The 18266-nt window shown below is 32.3% G+C and overlaps 2 protein-coding genes and 1 long non-coding RNA gene across 4 annotated transcripts; 2 read left to right on the top strand and 1 right to left on the bottom strand.

The window, feature by feature from the left end:
• Positions 1–1422: 1422 nt before the first annotated feature.
• LOC115882441 (chitooligosaccharidolytic beta-N-acetylglucosaminidase-like) lies at positions 1423–5082 on the bottom strand. The gene is made up of 4 exons (XM_030900505.1): positions 5015–5082; positions 3657–4354; positions 2954–3442; positions 1423–2202 (listed from the first exon to the last, which is right to left on the bottom strand). Exons 1-4 carry the CDS (start codon positions 5077–5079, stop codon positions 1943–1945), a joined length of 1512 nt encoding a protein of 503 aa, XP_030756365.1. The 5' UTR covers positions 5080–5082; the 3' UTR covers positions 1423–1942.
• A 169-nt stretch (positions 5083–5251) lies between these two features.
• Positions 5252–6287, top strand: LOC115882158. 2 transcript variants are annotated; one of them, XR_004050161.1, is made up of 3 exons: positions 5252–5345; positions 5824–5981; positions 6145–6287. It is a non-coding gene; the product is annotated as an uncharacterized LOC115882158 (long non-coding RNA). The 2 variants fall into 2 exon arrangements; XR_004050160.1 differs by having other exon boundaries at positions 5269–5376.
• Positions 6288–10213: 3926 nt separating this feature from the next.
• Positions 10214–13926, top strand: LOC115882401 (chitooligosaccharidolytic beta-N-acetylglucosaminidase-like). The gene is made up of 4 exons (XM_030900456.1): positions 10214–10353; positions 10912–11894; positions 12818–13306; positions 13523–13926. Exons 1-4 carry the CDS (start codon positions 10292–10294, stop codon positions 13795–13797), a joined length of 1809 nt encoding a protein of 602 aa, XP_030756316.1. The 5' UTR covers positions 10214–10291; the 3' UTR covers positions 13798–13926.
• Positions 13927–18266: the final 4340 nt, after the last annotated feature.

An 18266-nucleotide genomic window follows, 5' to 3' on the forward strand; every position in this document is an offset into this window, starting at 1 on the left:
CGTGCCGAAATAGTTTTCGGGGGAAGACGACGATCGTTTGCCGCCACTGCATCTAGGAGGTAATAAAAAATTTAGCGCCTCGGATCGGACGACGGCTTTGCTCTGGCCTCCCCTATAGTTTTGTGTTTTTGCGAGCGAGTTTGAAAGTTTTCTTCTCTCTATATATGCTTACGTAAATTCCTTGATGCTATAAAAATATTAGAAATAACGTCCATATCTCTGTTGCGTGTCCATTTCTTGATTGAATAATTCTGATTTTGATTGTTTTATTGCAGTTAAAGTTTATACAGGGTTGGTCTTGTATTGTAATCTGGAAACTTCGGCAGCATATTCTGCAGATAAAAATATGTAAAAAAAAGTTGTAAAAAAGTCCTAAAATACATTGTTTCGGAGATACAGGGTGTAGAATTTTCATTTTTATTTCGATTTTTTCTAAATAATTTCTGAACTAAGATGGATATTTGGATGAAAATTGGTGTCTGGATGTTTTTTGACATAAGAAATTTGATTTAAATGTCAATAAAGAGTCACTTATAGAGGGCGCAATAACTTTTCGACCGTACCTGTATAAAACTATTGAGTAAAAGAATACACATTTCCAACATTTTCCACGTAAAAAAGATGTCTTGGGAGAAATTGCTACGACTACTGGTTCTCGAGATATTTTAAATTAATACATATCATCATTAACAATAATTAATTGAACATGTTGACTACAAATTTATCAGACTGAAATCAAAAATTTGAAATGTTTTTGTGCCAAAGGTTCAACAGAAACTGTTTCATCTTTTTCTATAAAAAAAATATGATTAATTTAAAAAAAAATAAAAACTTCTCAGATTTAAAATTTCTCTCAAATAACTATCTAGTCAACATGTTTATTTGTTGTCAATAATGACATGTATTGATAATTTACATTCCAAATATCTTGCGAACGGTTAGTCGTAGCGATTTTTATCAAGAGACCTACTGTTTTACATAACCTACGAGTTTTACATAAAAAAACGGTAAAAATGTATATTTTTTACTTAGTAGTTTTATACGGGTGCAGACCAAAAGTTATTACCCTTCAAACTAGTAAAAAATTATGTAGGTGGCTCCTCCTACAGTCGAAATCAAATTTCTCATGTAAAAAAACAGACATCAATTTTCATCAAAATATTGACATAGTTCAGAGATTATTTGGAGAAAACCGAAATAAAAATGAAACTACTACACCCTGTATCTACTACACCCTGTATCAAACGAAGCTTTTTAGGACATAAATTAATACGAACGTTTTACCTACTTTTATTAGTAGAATATGCTGGCTAGATATGCTGGCGAAGTTTTCCGAATACAATTCGGACCACCGTGTATATTAGAACAATATTTAAACAATAATTCAAAAAGAATATATAGATCACATAAAAGATATATTAATAAAAAACGATCATCCACCGTCTTTTATTAGCAATACATTATACAAAATACATACTACGAGCCATAGACCCAGAATACACACAATGAAGACAAGACACAGTATATACAACTAAGAATTTCATGCATACATGCGTACGCGTTTCAAAAAAAATGGAAGGATAGAAAAATAATATACCTAACATACAAACGTCTTTCAACGTTCTTTCACCCACACTAAACAACAAACAAAAAATGTACAAAATATCATGTGAATGTGAGAAATTTTATATTTTTGAAACATCTAGACCGTTAGGTGTTCGAATTATAGAACACAAAAATTATTAAAAAGAGTGTGATTTTCGCAAATCTAATATTTGTAAGCATTCGTGGGACACAGGGCTCGGAGTAGATTTTAATAAGGCAAAAGTTATTATCCGACAAGAGATCTAACGCATCGGCTAACGTCGCTTAACTTCGTTGACCTATTAGGAACCTGTAGCTGGGCCATTGCCATAGTTAATTAGTGGATCTTTAAAAAAGTTTAATTTCTTCTACACTGCCTTTGATGCTGCAAACACCATTCTGGTTGTAAAGTATCAGCACGTACACCCAAATTCACCAAACGCTCTCTGTGAAGATGTAGTCTATCCTCTGCTTCAGTCCAAAAGAAATTTGGTTCGCTCCATAGAGCTTCGGCTAAGGCGGAAGCTCTGGGCCATATTTTAGAATCCATAGAATTGTGGTCTGCTATTTCTGTCCATAGAGCCGCCTCAGCTCCTAAGATATAGTTAGCTTTACTACCTAAAGAAATAGAAAGAAATTAACAAGCTTGCTTCATCTACGTGACCGTAGATGGGGCTAAAAGCAAAGTAGGGTTCTATATAAGACAAGGTTCCGTACAAAAGATTTTTTTTTACTCTTCGTCATTAATCGAAAACTATACGTCATAAAAATAATTAAAAATCTGTTTAAGCTTGTGCAAATAAAGCCTTGGCACATAATACCCCACATGACACGGTTAACTCAATTCAAATTTTGACTACCTAACGACCTAACCACCGCACCGTTTCTTTCATAAAGACCCTGTTTAGCCCAGTCAAATTAGGCAAATCGGTGGAAAGAAATTCCACAGTTTTGAAAATTGTTTTAATTGATTCTTCTAGACATGGGCTCATAAAAGCTATATCTGATATATATAAAAAAAACTTGGGGGTAAAAAGTTCGCGAAGATAGACGATGAGCTAGAGGAGGGGGAGGGGTTAAATGTCACTTTTTTGAATATTTTTAGCTTATATCTCGGAAAATATGACACCTACGAAAATATACCCTATATAAGAAATTGAAGCTCAGAAAATTCTCTACAAAATTCGTTGAATGTATTTTTTTCATAGGTCTAACCCTTTAACAGTTACAGGGTTGACAAAATTAACACTATTTCTCATATTGTATTTTCGCTTTTAAAATCCAATTAAATGCATAGTGCACCAAAAGAGAAAGTAGAAAAAATAATATGGCATTTTTTACATTGCTAAAAGTATATTTTTTATCTTACCTACAATATTTTTAGGTTTATTTTCATACAACTGCTGCCATGTTTTATAAGGTGTACACCAATTATTATCATCATTAGTGAAATCTCCAAATCCACAGTCCAAGTACAAACTGTCATAATTGCTTAAAATTACGCTGTAATTATTCCTCAGCAAGTTTTCCAAAGTCGAATCGTATACATTGGACCACATTTGAATGATGTACCTCTCCTTATCCAGCAATCTTGTAACATTTTCTATATTAGTCAAATCACTCGTCCACAATATTACTGGTATCTCTTTCCCGGCTTTTTTATAAAGACTTTGAACAGTTCTGTTTTGGAAATAAAACCAAGCTTTTTTGATGAAATTTTCTTTAGTTAGAGCCCATCCTTTTTCTGTCATCCATTTTTTCAGACTTTCTGTACTGTTCCAGCAATTTATATTGATTTCATCTCCACCCATATGGAATATTTCCGTACCAAATTGTTCTAATAGGTCTCCATAAACATCTAGAAGAAAAAAACGTAAAAAATAGAAAAATACAGAAAAGCAAATTTTACAATTTTCATGTAATTTAAATTTCAATATATTTTGTTCTAGTTTTTCATGCAATTTGTAGCTAAATTATTTGACCTTTTAACCTCTAATTAAATTAGAATTTAAAGCCCCATCCATTTATAACACGAAATAGGGACAATAATTGTCCGGGGTTATTAACACTTTATAATTCCCGTTGTGAATCGGTCAAGTGCCAATGGAAAGTGTTCATTTTGCTGGCAGCCATGGCTTTTATGGTTCTTTTAATGTACTTTATTGGGACATAGTTTCTTGCTGTATCCAGTATTATTCCTCTCCAAGGATAAATAGGTTTATCCGATATTTTTACGCTTTTAGAAGCCAAAAAACGTTTTCTTATATCGTCATATATTATTAACTGACTCAAAGTTTCCAGAGCGTGTCTAGCTCCAAAATATGTCTCACTCTGAATAGAAACATTCAATACACCTTCAATATGCTGGTTAATTTCCAAATAATAGCTTTCATCAGCTTTTAAAGTTAATATTGTCAAATCCTGATCAACTATATCAATTTTTATGTTCACAGAACTTGCATTTTTGGATCCTATACCTTTTTCTATAAGATTAACATTCTTTATTTGATTCAAAAATATATCAAACCCTTGGTATACCAAAGTGGAGACTAAAGAACCATTATGAAAACTTAAAGAAATGTTATTAATATTTATTTCGGTGAAATTTCCTATAGATGTGGTTCCTGTGGGGATTGGCCATAACCCCGCATATTCCAGACATTGAATGCTACACTCAGCAAAGCTCCACGTTGCTGATGAGTTTGGGGTAGTTTCAGTTTTTGTACATGATCCTGATTTACATTCGTAATGCCAAGGTGAACTGGAAGAACTAAAAAAAGATATTTTGTAATACTTTTTATTAATTTATACTTTTAGTTTAGTAGATTTAGAGTAGTTTAGTTAGTAGTTTTAGAGCAGAAATCTTAGATTATGCGTAAAATTTTATATGAAATTTAAATACCAGAATCCAGCAGCTTTTGTAATATTTCAATTTCAAAATAAAACACTAATTCACCACAATGATCCTTTTAAACATCAGTGTATAAATGTAAAGTGTTTTGGTTTATTTTGCAGTTATAACACCAAAAGTTCCCCCAACTGTAATATTTTAATTTATTTAAAAAAAAGTTACATTTTAATATGGCAAAAATTTGTTAATAGCACTGTTGTTTCCGAAGTTGGTGTACCTACTCAAATTTGGTAGGAAAGTTTTATAGAAACAAAGTGAAAAATATAATATTATATTTAAAAATTATTTGAGAGTTAGGTGCTACAGGGTGATAAAATATAAATATTTGAATTTTGACTAATTAAATTTAAAAGTATCATTTATTTAACAGCTCACCATACACTACTATATCGTTTGCCCACCTAACGATTTTTACAGACATAATTGCCACAATAATTCTAAAACCTCTAAAAATTCTGACTATTAAAACAGTTGTATACCATAAATATGCGTTTTTAGTGAAAATATGTTAGTACTTACCCCTTTAATTGAAATAAAATTAACAGCAATGCAGCGAATAAGATACCTACATTTATTCTAGCCATTACTACACTACACTATTCATTTAGTTGTTCATTTGTAAACTATCGGTAAGAATTATAAACATACTCTAAATTTATCCTCATTAAAAATGTTATTTGAGGGGCAACGCTTGTTTATTCGTTGAGAATTAAATAGAAAATTCGGTTCATTAGATTGTAATAGAATTATATAACTGCCTATTATATTTTTTATTTATGTACGTTCGATTACGTTTCCATTAAAATGAAGAAAATACAAAAAAATCTGAAGCAACACGACCAGCCGAAAAGTGAAACCATTTACCAAAATGAATATACAGGGTGATTTTTAACCTATACGCATAAACTTGGGAAATTATTGCTGATAACAAATAATGACTAATAATGAAAAAAAAGTAAGTAAAATATTTTTATTTACGGAGATAACAAACTATTTGAAATAAAAACAAAAAACGTAAATTCCATTAAATTGAATGCGCACTAAATATTTTTATTTACGGATATAACAAACTATTTGAAATAAAAACAAAAAACGTAAATTCCATTAAATTAAATGTGCATTTACTGATAAAGTTGAAAATTTTTGTGAAAAAAAACTCAAATTATTTCAGAATCTAAAAATATTTTACTTATTTATTTTATTATTATTAATATTACACTTATTTATTTTTAAAAACTTTTTCATTATTAGTCATTATTTGTCATCAGCAATAATTTCCCAAGTTTATGCGTATACGTTAAAAATCACCCTGTATAAATTACTTTCAGTGGCTGTGACAGAAAAATATTGTAACAAGTGATGTCGATGAAATTGTTCTCTTTAGATTAATTATATGTGACATTAATGATGGAAATAAATTTAGATGAGTGTCCATTTTCATTATATCAAAATCTCTATTGTATTTCATGGTTGTTACCTATAAAAGGTAGGAGTTGACTCAACTTATGGTTAACCAAGACGATATAACTTATATTAATTCAGTAAAAAATAAAAGCAATTAACGTGTGTTTCTAATAAACTTAAAATGAACATTTTGGACTCTTAATGGAAAGCCCGCTTTTATTTACAGGTATGTTTCTTTGTTGCAGGGCTGAACAATCTCCCTTCATCAAGAATCGCTACACGTACCAGCTGTAAAGCCGGGAGCAGATTTCCAATAGCCTTGGAGAATGCAAGGATCACGAAGGAGCGTTAGAAAACGTTTCGTTGCGGTATCGCGTCCAGTATCAATTTCAATAAAATTGTCAACGATATCCGAAAAGAGAATAAATTTGTTCTTTCCGAATCTAATAACATAAAAGGTTTAAATAAAAGGTTTTTATTTTAACTTTTTTTACTTTTTTTTAGTAGTGTATAATGTGATTATATTAAGAGAGTACATAAAATAAAGTTTTGATTATTTTAACGTTAATGTTTTCTTTCCTGCTTTATATACATATGTAAGTATACTTTATATTTTCGTATGCATGACTGGTAGTACACATTGATCGAATGTTTTCTTCTTTAGATAAAGAGACATTCTAGATTTGAAGATGATTGAGTTTCTTTCATAATGTACTCCAAGCTAACTTAATTCTTTTGTTGATTCCTGGTAGCAGAAATCCTGAGTTATATATTAGTTATCCTAAATATATTTCTCTTCTTCTTTCTTAAAGTGCCGTCTCCATTCAGTGAAGATCGGCAACAACCATGGCAAATTCCTCTCTATTTTTCGCTCTTCTCAGCAAAGTATGTGAGTCCAGGCCTGTCCAATCTCTGATGTTCTTCAGCCAGGAGCATTGTCGTCGTCCGGGTCCGCGCTTTCCCTCAATTTTACCCTCGATGATGAGCTGAAGGAATTCATACTTGCTATGTCTCATGATATGGCCTAAATAGGCTGCTTTCCTCTTTTTTATTATGTCGGGGAGTTCTCTGTCCTTGTTCATTTGGTTTAGTACTCGTTCATTCGAGACACGGTCAGTCCATGGTATTCTCAGCATTCTGCGATACATCCACATCTCAAATGCTTCCAACTTATTCATTGCGCTTACTTTGAGTGTCCACGACTCAACCCCATAGAGAAGTGTGGAAAGTACGTAGCACTTGACGAAGTTGTCTTTTATATGGATGTTGAGACGTTTATCGCACAGTAGGTTCCGCAATTTTAGGAAGTTTGATCTAGCCATCTCAATTCGAGCTCTGATCTCAATGTCTGGGTTTAGGTCTTCACTAATCCAACTGCCCAAATATCTACTTACTAACTAACTAACTATACGTACTAACTACTGGGAACTAACAATAATCATAATTACTTTATTTTTTTTGCTAATTCATATTGAGATCTACTCTAACTTTATTGCTGAATGTAAACCTGGACAATTAAAACCGACTTTATAAAAATTGCAGGTCATACAACTATCGACGTTGTATGACCTGTAATTTTAATTTTGCAAACAAAATATGCTGGGAATAACAAGAAAGACCATAAGAGAATATTGGATACGCCAAAAAACCTAGGTAATATATGTCATACATGGAATCAAATCCCTCAAGTGGCAATGGGCAAGACACCTGGCAAGAAGGATCAATAACAGATGGACCACAAAAATTAGAGCATGGTACCCACGAGAAATTAAAAGACCTAGAAGAAGACCAAACCTAAAATGTGACCATGATATTAGGAAATTAGCAAGGATAACTTGGACCCGCATAGTCAACAATAGACGACAATGAGTCCAACTACAAAGAAATTATATAAATATATGACGGAAACTACACCATAATTGGAAATGGTTGAATAAGCTGCAAACGATAATGATGATGATTATACCTTGTATTTATAATTACTTATCTTTACCGAAATTTTACATGATATGACAGCGTTTTTAATTCATTTTTCTATAAGCAAAAATTCTGCAAAATATTAAAAAAAGCAGAAAAGCTAAAAATACTATGTTATTTTAGTTTGGACCGAAATGATCCACATATTCGTTTAAAATTGAAATGAGATAATATTTTTTGTTGCTTTTTCCCCGGAATAGAATAAAAAACGTTGTGTCCCTAAGAAAATGTCAGTTTGTTTTGCGATGAATGGAAAAATATCAGAAATGTAAGGAAAAACCTCCTTTTGTTTGTGTATGGAAATGCTCTATATTATGATTTTATTTAGCTTTAGCACGTTACCAGAAAAATATTATTCATTGAGAAACCAACAGAAAACAGTAAATTTAAAATTTGCATTTAAAGGGAAGCAGTATAATATATAAGAAACTATAGAAAGGAATCATACACGCAGAAGTATTTTAGATATTTTGTTACCTTTTTTGAGCTACCTAAAGTGTTTTGGAATGGTTTTGTTCTTTGCTCTTTTTGTCTTTTTTGCTTCTCACGATGAGAAGAGATGTACATCCTGAAACGTTAAGCATTTTTGTCGGTTATGCAAATTTATTTTATTAGTAATATACCACTAACAAATTGGTCTCCGTTGATTCAACACAGTGGTGTTCAAAAGTCATTTTTTTATTTTGTAGATTTTCTAAAATTTCGATAAGACTAAACGATAAATCTAGTAGGCTACATTCATGTAATCTAGTAGGCTACATTCATATATATATATATATATATATATATATATATATATATATATATATATATATATATATATATATATATATATATATATATATATATATATATATATATATATATATATATATATATATATATATATATATATATATATATATATATATATATATATGTTAGGTGTTACCAATAATTTTTGACACTAAGCTTTATATATTTTAAATTAATTAAAGTTTGGATTTATTTTTGACTGTTTGACACTTAGGCACTTTTAAATAGAGGTAAGTTCTATTATTATTTAAATAGAATGTATTCTATGTCCACGGAATATTGGGACACCCTGTATATTACCAGAGTCTTAATTATAATGCTTAAAATTCTTTTAATATTAGAATACAATCGAAAATGTTTAATAATGGTTTTCCTTTTTTTTAATTTGTTTTATAATAAGCGGACCTGCCATGTGCCTTTATTTAATCTTACTTAATACACACACTGGGTAAATAGAATTAACTCACGTGTTTTGTTTAATACAACAAATATTTATCTCATTATCACAATATTAACTCCAACAGTAATTGTTATAGGTACCTATGCTATTAAAAAATATCTTTACATTTTTTTTAATACTTATTTGTAAAGTAAAAATACTTTACATATAGCGCAGAAGATAATGGTTAATACCATAGGAACACCATGAGAAAATAATAATATTAATAATTAATAAAGTATCGTTAACATATCGAAGCCAAATTTTAGATTTGAAGACTGCAGAGCTAATGGCATGGATCTCAAAACATTCCACAATATTAGCTATCACTGGTAAACCATCATTTTTATTTTAAAAAAATATGTACAAAAAGGTGAAGCAATAAAGCCAGGCATTGCAGGCCATGTGTGGTCCAAGCAGCACAATATAAAGTGGTCAAAAGATCGGGTTGTCCACAGGAAATCTCAATGGAAAATCGCAAATTTAATGAAGACGTTTTTATATAAAATCGGGCAATTCAAGTATGGATATCTCTAAGATATGGCAATCGCTTATAAAACGCACTAGTGCTGGCATTCTCAGTGGACAACCTAACGCATGACTGCACCCAACTTTTTCACGAGTGAATGATGAGTGAGTGCCGTGCTCAAGTATACATACAACCTCAGTAGTTTTAAGATTTAGATTAATTCAGACTTGATAACGGTCAGTGATATTTCTGACCGAAACGTAGTGTAAGTTAAAATAAATGGACAATAAAAGTCCGAAAGTCGTTTAGATTCAATACTGAATCATTGCCCCAAATTCAAGGAAACTAATCATATATGATTTTCGTTAATAAGATTTTTCAGTACATTATTCCAATCATCATAAAATAAACATAAATATAACACTTAATTTTAGTGTATTATTGATTTATCAATCCGCAATAACATTTGGCAGAACAAGATTATAGAATATAAGTCAAATACCAATATACTCTAAAAAGATTTAAAAAATAATAATTTTAAAGATAATACTCATCTAATCCATGAAATGATCTAATACATTTTGTTATTTCTAGTTTCGCCGATAAAAAAAATCTTAATACCAGATAAATCAGTGTGTAGATAAGATTTTTCAACATAAATGGAGTGCGTGTACTCTGATTTTTTTATTCTGTTACAAATTGGTTTAGAAACATGACAGAAATCAAAAATTTCTTTTACATATTAATTTTGTTTTCACCTCATTTACTTAACAGGTTAGTAATAATATATTTTTTTATTAATTATTTTATTTTTCTTTTATTTGAGTTAACGAATTTTTTTTTCATCAATGATTTTTTTTTTCATTTCAAATTAAAACATCATTTCAAACATATTCTTATCAACTTTAAAAACAAAGCATTATATTAGAAAATAAATTTTCTACATGATTAAATTAGTGCCGTATGATTAAAAAAGGCGTCAAAGACGGCTGGGAAATGACAATCGATGGTAATTTTGGCGAGGTCAATCTCTAGAGATCATTTACTAAGAATTGGAATAAAACTTGTCTAAAATTAACGTTAATTATATAAGATTAAAAAGAATAAAACGTTTCCAGATATGTTTTCTCAATATAAAAATAAATTACAACCTTCTGAATTCCAACTGGGAGTAAGTATTAACCATTAAAAAATAAAGAAGAGTATGAGCCAAAAAATGGCATCTAGAGCTTTACCTCGCCTAATCATCACCGATTGTCATTCCCCAGCCGTCTTTGACGCCGTTTTTTTTTCAATCGTATGGTATTTTATCTTTATAAATTTCATTTACAGTGTTTACTCAGCTTACTACTACAAATGCCAAGAAAGCTACTGCATCAAAGAAGAAATCACTAATAACACTACCGATCCACTGCTGAGTTTACCAGAATGCAACGTACTTTGCCTAGATTCAGCAGGTCTATGGCCCAAACCCACTGGAAATGTCAGCATTTCAAATTTAACCGAAATAAATTCCAGTAACTTCATATTCAGTCCATTTCCGAATTCTTCGATATATAACTTGGTCAATAAGAGCATCGAAATATTTCGTTATCAAATCAACGAACTGAAACCTTGTAGATTCTTTCTCAAATCAACAAGTTCAAACTTAACTTCAGTAAATATAACTTTGAATATCTCAGATGTTGAATCAAATACTCCAAAAATTGATACAGATGAAAATTACAATCTTACTGCTGTGTTTGATGAAGAAAATAATGTTATTCAAGTAACCGTAAATTCAGCAACATATTTCGGAGCTAGACATGGACTTGAGACTCTTACCCAGCTTGTAGTTTTTGATGATATAAGAAACAGAATTCTTCTACCCAGCAATATTAGTATTTCTGATGGACCCAAATTTAAATGGAGAGGAATAGTATTAGACACCTCCAGAAACTTCATAACACCCAAAGCCATTAAAAGAACCCTCAAAGGCATGGCTGCTTCGAAGTTAAATACATTTCACTGGCATATTACTGACACAGCAAGCTTTCCATATGTATCTCAATCCAGGCCTGAGCTTTCTGAAGCTGGTGCGTACAGCGCGAGGAAAGTTTATGATGACCAAACTGTAAGGGATATTGTTGAGTATGGTAGGGTGAGGGGTATAAAGGTTGTTCCTGAATTGGATGCACCAGCTCATGTTGGGGAAGGATGGCAGAATACCGGGGTATTGACGTGTTTCAACTGGACACCTTGGGGTTCATACTGTAACGAGCCACCATGTGGACAGTTTGATATTTCACAGTCAGAAATATTCAATTATCTTGAAGGTAAAGGTTTTTCTTTATTATCTAGTTATTATCACTTATTTAAAACTCACCCCGTTGTCGACAGTAGTTGGCCGAGTTTTGCCTTTAAGATATCCCCATAAAAAAATCAAGAGTAAAAAAATCAGGAGAATTTAAGTATTTTATTAATTAGTGAATGCAGACTGCCGTTTATCAATTAATTGAATCATATCAATTCTCTCTGCTGCAGGATCAGTTCTCATTCTCGGCAATTTTCTGAGAAGTTTTTTAGTTTCAACTGTCACAAAATGATAAGTAGTTGTAAAAGTTGAATTAATTTGACATCTATGTTGGAGTAACGTCAGACATATCACTGGCATCTAGATTTTATCAAATAATAAAGATCTACTGACACTAAATCATAAAAATGAAAATATCTAGGAAAGTCTTTGTCTACTATTGAACATAAGAATAATAAATACTGAATATTTAATTTAAAATAAAAAATAACTTGCTTTTAAAAGTTCAATATTAATTTTTGTCTCAATTTGTATAAATTTTTGTGTAAAGTTTTAGTTTAATTTGAAGTACAACGATTATTTTAGATACCATATTAGGCTATAACGGATAAATTCTAATTTAGGTAGTTTTTATTGAAATTTAGAACTTTTTCTTCAATTTTAGAAAATATTAAATCTCAAAAACCTTAAATTTTAGTCATGTTCTTCTATAATGAAACTCTCCTTTATTTTTTTTCTAGAATCCAAAAATCAATTATTATATATAGTATGTTTAATTATAAAAAAAAAACATAACTTTGACGTGTAACTTTTCTTGAGAACACCCTGTAAAACTAATTTTTTCAATACAAACTATCGTTGTTCTTCGTCGTCGGTGCCTCCACGTAGTATGTGGGGCGCAACCCTATATAATCTAGAACTAACCGATTAAAATATTTCTTTCAGATATCTATGGAGATATGCTAGACCAATTTGGCACAGAAATATTCCACATGGGTGGGGACGAAATCAACATAAATTGCTGGAACAACACAGACACCATGACTGACTGGATGGTAAACGAGAAAGGCTGGAACCTAACAAAATCCGGATTCTACGAAGCCTGGATCTACTTCCAGCAAGAAGCTCAGGCAAGACTTTGGAACAAGGCCGGAAAAGATGTACCAATAATACTCTGGAGCAGCGATTTAACAGCTCTGGACAATGTCACCGATGTTCTACCTACGGAAAATTATTACATACAAGTTTGGACTACTGCGGACGACTCAGCAATTCAAACTTTGCTGAATAAGAATTATACAATTATTTTGAGTAACTATGACGCTCTGTATTTGGATTGTGGTTTGTCTTCTTGGGTTTCAACTGGTAATAACTGGTGTAGTCCATACAAGGGATGGCAAACTGTGTATGACAACAAACCCTCAGATATAGCAGGTAATTTGGGGATGTATTGAATTTTAAATATGATTTTTACTACCATTATTATTGAAAGTTTATAGTATTCACAGAAATATATATAGTTTATAGTTGTCTTGATCTCGCTGTATATCACAGTTCATGTCACACAACTAAGAAATAGTGTGTGTGTTGTTTTCATACAAATTTTCTTACATATTCTGGGCTAAAACTGTTTTTTTCTTTAAATCTCAGGAAACAAGACTAGTCAAGTTCTAGGAGGTGAAGTGGCTCTGTGGACCGAACAAACCGATTCAAGTTCCGTTGATGTTCGCCTCTGGCCTAGAGCAGCAGCTCTGGCGGAGACTCTGTGGACAGACCCTAGTACTGATTACAGTGCAGCAGAAGAAAGGATGTTACTGCATAGAGAACGATTGGTAGACTTGGGAATTAATGCAGATGCTTTGGAGCCGGAATGGTGCTTCAAATACCAGCAGCATTGTCCTTCAAGTGGTGTGTTTAATGTATGATAACTAGTAGTGCGTGTAATAGTGTATTAATTCGAAATAAAGCTATATTAGAGTATAGGACAATTAATAAAACTTAATAAAAGTCGTAATTTTGTCACTATAATTGTTCACTTTTAATACATACATATACAAATATTTTTTATATCTACCTTATTACTTTGTCTATGATTATTACGGAAAGAAATTCTAATAAAGTTATTAGCAACTTTCCTGAATAAAAGCTGGACAATATAAAATTCTAATTGGTTAACATTAGTCCTCGCATTTTGTGAGACTTTCAGGTCGTAACCTGATATTGAGCGCAGCTGAAACACGCTCAAATTATCTATGTATTTTCAATAAAAACCGCAAAACTTAAAAAACAATATCATTTTTTACGTCTCTAGCGCAGTTTAACGGCAAAATGGGTTGGTCATGATCTCGTTTTTGTTCAAAATAATTGAGCAGAGACAAACAAGTTGCTGATTTCGACAATTTCGTGGTTTTGACATTTTATTTTGAAATTTATTGAAAATCGCAGTTTATACTAAACAACACGCAGATTTAATTTCAAATTTGTCGTAGAAAACTCAGACTCAGGCTAGAATCGAAAATGAGAAATATCAGATATATGTATCAGATTTGCAAAGAAAAATCGCATGACAGCCGGCAGCCATGACTACCAACATAAAAACTTTTTTATCGGCCAATTCAGCATTGTAAAAAGAAGAAAAAAGTGTACTCTAAGTTTTAAACGAATTTTTATTTATTATAAATTTAGTTTGGTAATAGTTTCTCTAGTGTTTAAAACCAATTTCTAAAGCAATTTGTATAAATCGGTCAGTATTTCTTAATATTCCATCAATTTATCAAAACATTCCATGCCTAATTGACCACCCTATACCAAAGCAATCACTCAAAATGACCCTCTCCTATAAATTCCTTTTCTCTTTCATATACCAGACGCATTAATTTTATTCTACGCTCAAGATATGTGGCTATTTTGTCCGAAAAATGTCCCTATAAGAACTCTCAACGGTTCGCCTTACATTAGAAATACACACATTACACGAGATGGGCTCATTTAACGCTACAAATGAGGGATATCAAGTTGCACTTAACTATAAATATTGTCCGGGTATAGGGTGGCTTATAAACATTATCGTATATGGAGCTTTTGTTCGTGTTAGATTGGAATTAAGGAGAGCTTTCGTTGGTAATAAAGAGTAATAAAAGGAAACAGAAATGATAGTTGTTTTTTTTATTAATTTTTATATCTTTTGTTTAGGTTAATTAAAGCAAAATATACTGATAATTAAAGTCATAAATACTAAAAAATATGTATTATTTCTTACTGATTTAGCTTATGTCGTATTGGTTACGCTAACCATAGAGTTATAACTCTCTTGGAACACGGGAATTAAGATGCTATAATTTCCTCTACCTTTTATAAGCAACAACCATGAAATAAAATAAAGATTTTTAAGTATTAAATAAAAATCACACTCATCTAACTACTCTAATAATTTATATACATGATTAAAAATCGGGTGGGATCATAAATATGCGCCTTTCAGATTTTTGAAAAAGTTCATGGCTTACTAGATATTTCGAAAAAAACAAATTTTGGCTATTTTAAAAATTGTCCGTAATTCCATTATAAGCTATTTTAGACAAAACGTTTTCAGATAAAAGTTGTAGATAATCACATCCTTAAAGAGATCGTGTCCTCCGCTTTTTTCTAAAGCCTGTCATTTTTGACATATGATACAAACATATGTTTTCTTAAATGGAAACCATAATTGGCCATGACTTCATAAAAAGCGCCATTTTTTAAGCTTTTTGGTGATATAAGCTATAATATGTTTTCTTCGAATAATTACTGAGTTCATATTTATTTCTTTTTTTCTTTTATTGTAAATAAATTTAATTTATATTTACAATTTTTGTTTATTTTAATTTACAAAGTTTGGATGTAACACCTTCACATTTATGAGAGCAAAGACGATTGAACTTGTTCCCGTGGCTAAGTGAAATTGTTTAAAAATGATAAGAATTGGCTATAACTCAGTAATTTTTCGAAGAAAAGATATTATAGATTATAGCTTATATCGCTGAAAAGCTTAAAAAATGGCGTTTTTTATGAAGTCATGGCCAACTATGGTTTCCATTTAAAAAAACATATGTTTGTGTCATATGTCAAAAATGACAGGCTTTAGAAAAAACGGAGGACACAATCTCATTAAGGATGTGATTATCTACAACTTTTATCTGAAAACTTTTTCTCTAAAATAGTTTATAATGGAATTAGGGACAATTTTTAAAATAGCCGAAATTTGTTTTTTTCGAAATATCTAGTAAGACATGAACTTTTTCAAAAATCTGCATATTTATGACCCCACAAAACTGCAATTCTTTTCCCGTTTTTCCTACTCTCTATCTCCAGTAGATTCCGAGATACCCATAGAGAACATCGTAGAAAACTCACCCTGTCCATAAAGGAAATTATAGTGACGCTTGTTATTTTCCAGAGTAATAGCTGGATAAAAGGACACAAGTCGACAAAAACGCGCGTCAGCGGTAGCAGTAACAACGTAACGACAATACGTATTTGACAAGATAAAACACTAGCGAAAAGAAATCTCCCTCCTTCGAATAAAAACCGTGTGAGAAATGTCGGAGGTTATTTACTGGAGTGGAAATTCTTGTAAGGCTGTTAATAATAGTTTCGGCACTTTGTTATTTGCTATCGAGAGGAACTTTTCTACTCTCAGACAGAAGCTAAAGTTCTCTGTGCATGGCTGCCAGTGCGAGTGTGTGCTATTTCCTGTATTGCAGAAGTTTATTATCTATATATACAAGCGAATAAAACTTCATCTTCAATCGAGAAACAAAAGGATGTTGAGAATTGTTTCCCGTGCTATAGTGCATACAGAAATAATTGAAAGCATACACAACATTGAGGAGAATCAAAATAATATCTTTAGACCTGGACAAAAAAATAAAGTTTATTTTCTTTTTTTAGAGCATTTAAATAAAACTTTGCACTTAACAATAAAGTATTTTCATCAGTCATCAGTATTGTTACGTTTTTCGTCGGTTCCGTGTGGATAGAAAGTCACAATTTATTTAAACACTATTTATTTAACACTAATTAACAAAAACAATAACGATAAAAGACTTATAGAACTATTTACAAACGATTTATAACTAAGAATTTATTTTGAATTTTCGCGCGTCAACTGCACTGGTATATTTATAACTGCCCTCTCTAGGCCACTGCCGCCGGCTTTTATACCGACAGGTAAAAGAAATCTAGAATAGTCCAAAAATCGTTAGGCGCATAGAGAAGGTTTTCGAAGGTTCTCGTATGTACGAGTCCATTCTAGTGGGTCTCGATTCTTCTCGAACGAATGAATCATTGCGGGGTCTATGCGATGTTAAGGTCATCCGAGGGCGGGCCATATTGTGAGGTTAGGTCGAGTCCACACCGGCTCGCAACACTGCCCCCTTCTTAGGCACATGCTCGTCCCGAGATGTATACGGTGAATGAAGGTATTTGCAAAGCTGGCCCCTGGTACATTGCGAAGTCTGGTAGAAATAGCAGTCTACAGTTTTCTCTCCCGATCTCAGCTTTGGGTTGTAGCAGCAAACGAGGATCTCGATTCCCGTAAATCTGAACAAGACTTCAATCATGTTCCGGATTGTACGCCAACTCAAACCATCGAGTCCACACGCCAGCTTCGGAATGGCTAATCGTGCAATGTTGTTGTTTAGCAGGGCTTCTCTCAGTTCAATCAGGGTCTTCCATAGATTGAGATAAGTCGGCTTACTCGGGGACCATTCCTTGGTGACCAGGTAGAAGATGTGCCTTGCTTGACCATGTGCATTGTCGGTTAGCCTCAAGACGCTTCCAACCTCTGGATCCTGTCGGCGTAGTTCTCCGACACGCCCAAACTTCTCATTGAACGTCGCAGCGATTCCTCTGGACATCCGCAAATCTCGAGCCACACAATGAGCGAGCGAATAATCAGGAGGCACGGAAAAGAGGTCTCGTTGATCTTCTTTGGTTACACCATAGCGAGCCTTCTCACTGCTGTTGTATCGGGCCATGAAATCGTCAAAGGACATCTCCGAATCAGGGGGATCAAAGCTGCAGGTTCTCACGGTCCCAGCACGATCTTCTATTTCGCCTTGGTAGGGGCTCAAACGGTTGAAATGGACTACCCTCGGTTTTCCTTTTGGCAATTTTCTGATACGGTATACGACGTCATTAATTCTATCCATGACTTCGTATGGCCCTTCCCACGAGGATTGTAGCTTCGGAGATAACCCACGACGTCTCTGCGGGTTATATAGCCACACCAACTTCCCTGGTTGGTATCCTCCATGCTCAGCTTGAATGTCGTAGTGTTCCTTCATTCGGTCACTAGCACTTTGAATATTTAGGCGGACTCTCTGATGAATGTCGTCCATCCTTTGACGTAGTG

This window comes from Sitophilus oryzae, unplaced genomic scaffold, assembly GCF_002938485.1.
Source record: "Sitophilus oryzae breed Bouriz unplaced genomic scaffold, Soryzae_2.0 scaffold_177_pilon_pilon, whole genome shotgun sequence".
Taxonomy (NCBI): Eukaryota; Metazoa; Arthropoda; class Insecta; order Coleoptera; family Curculionidae; genus Sitophilus; species Sitophilus oryzae.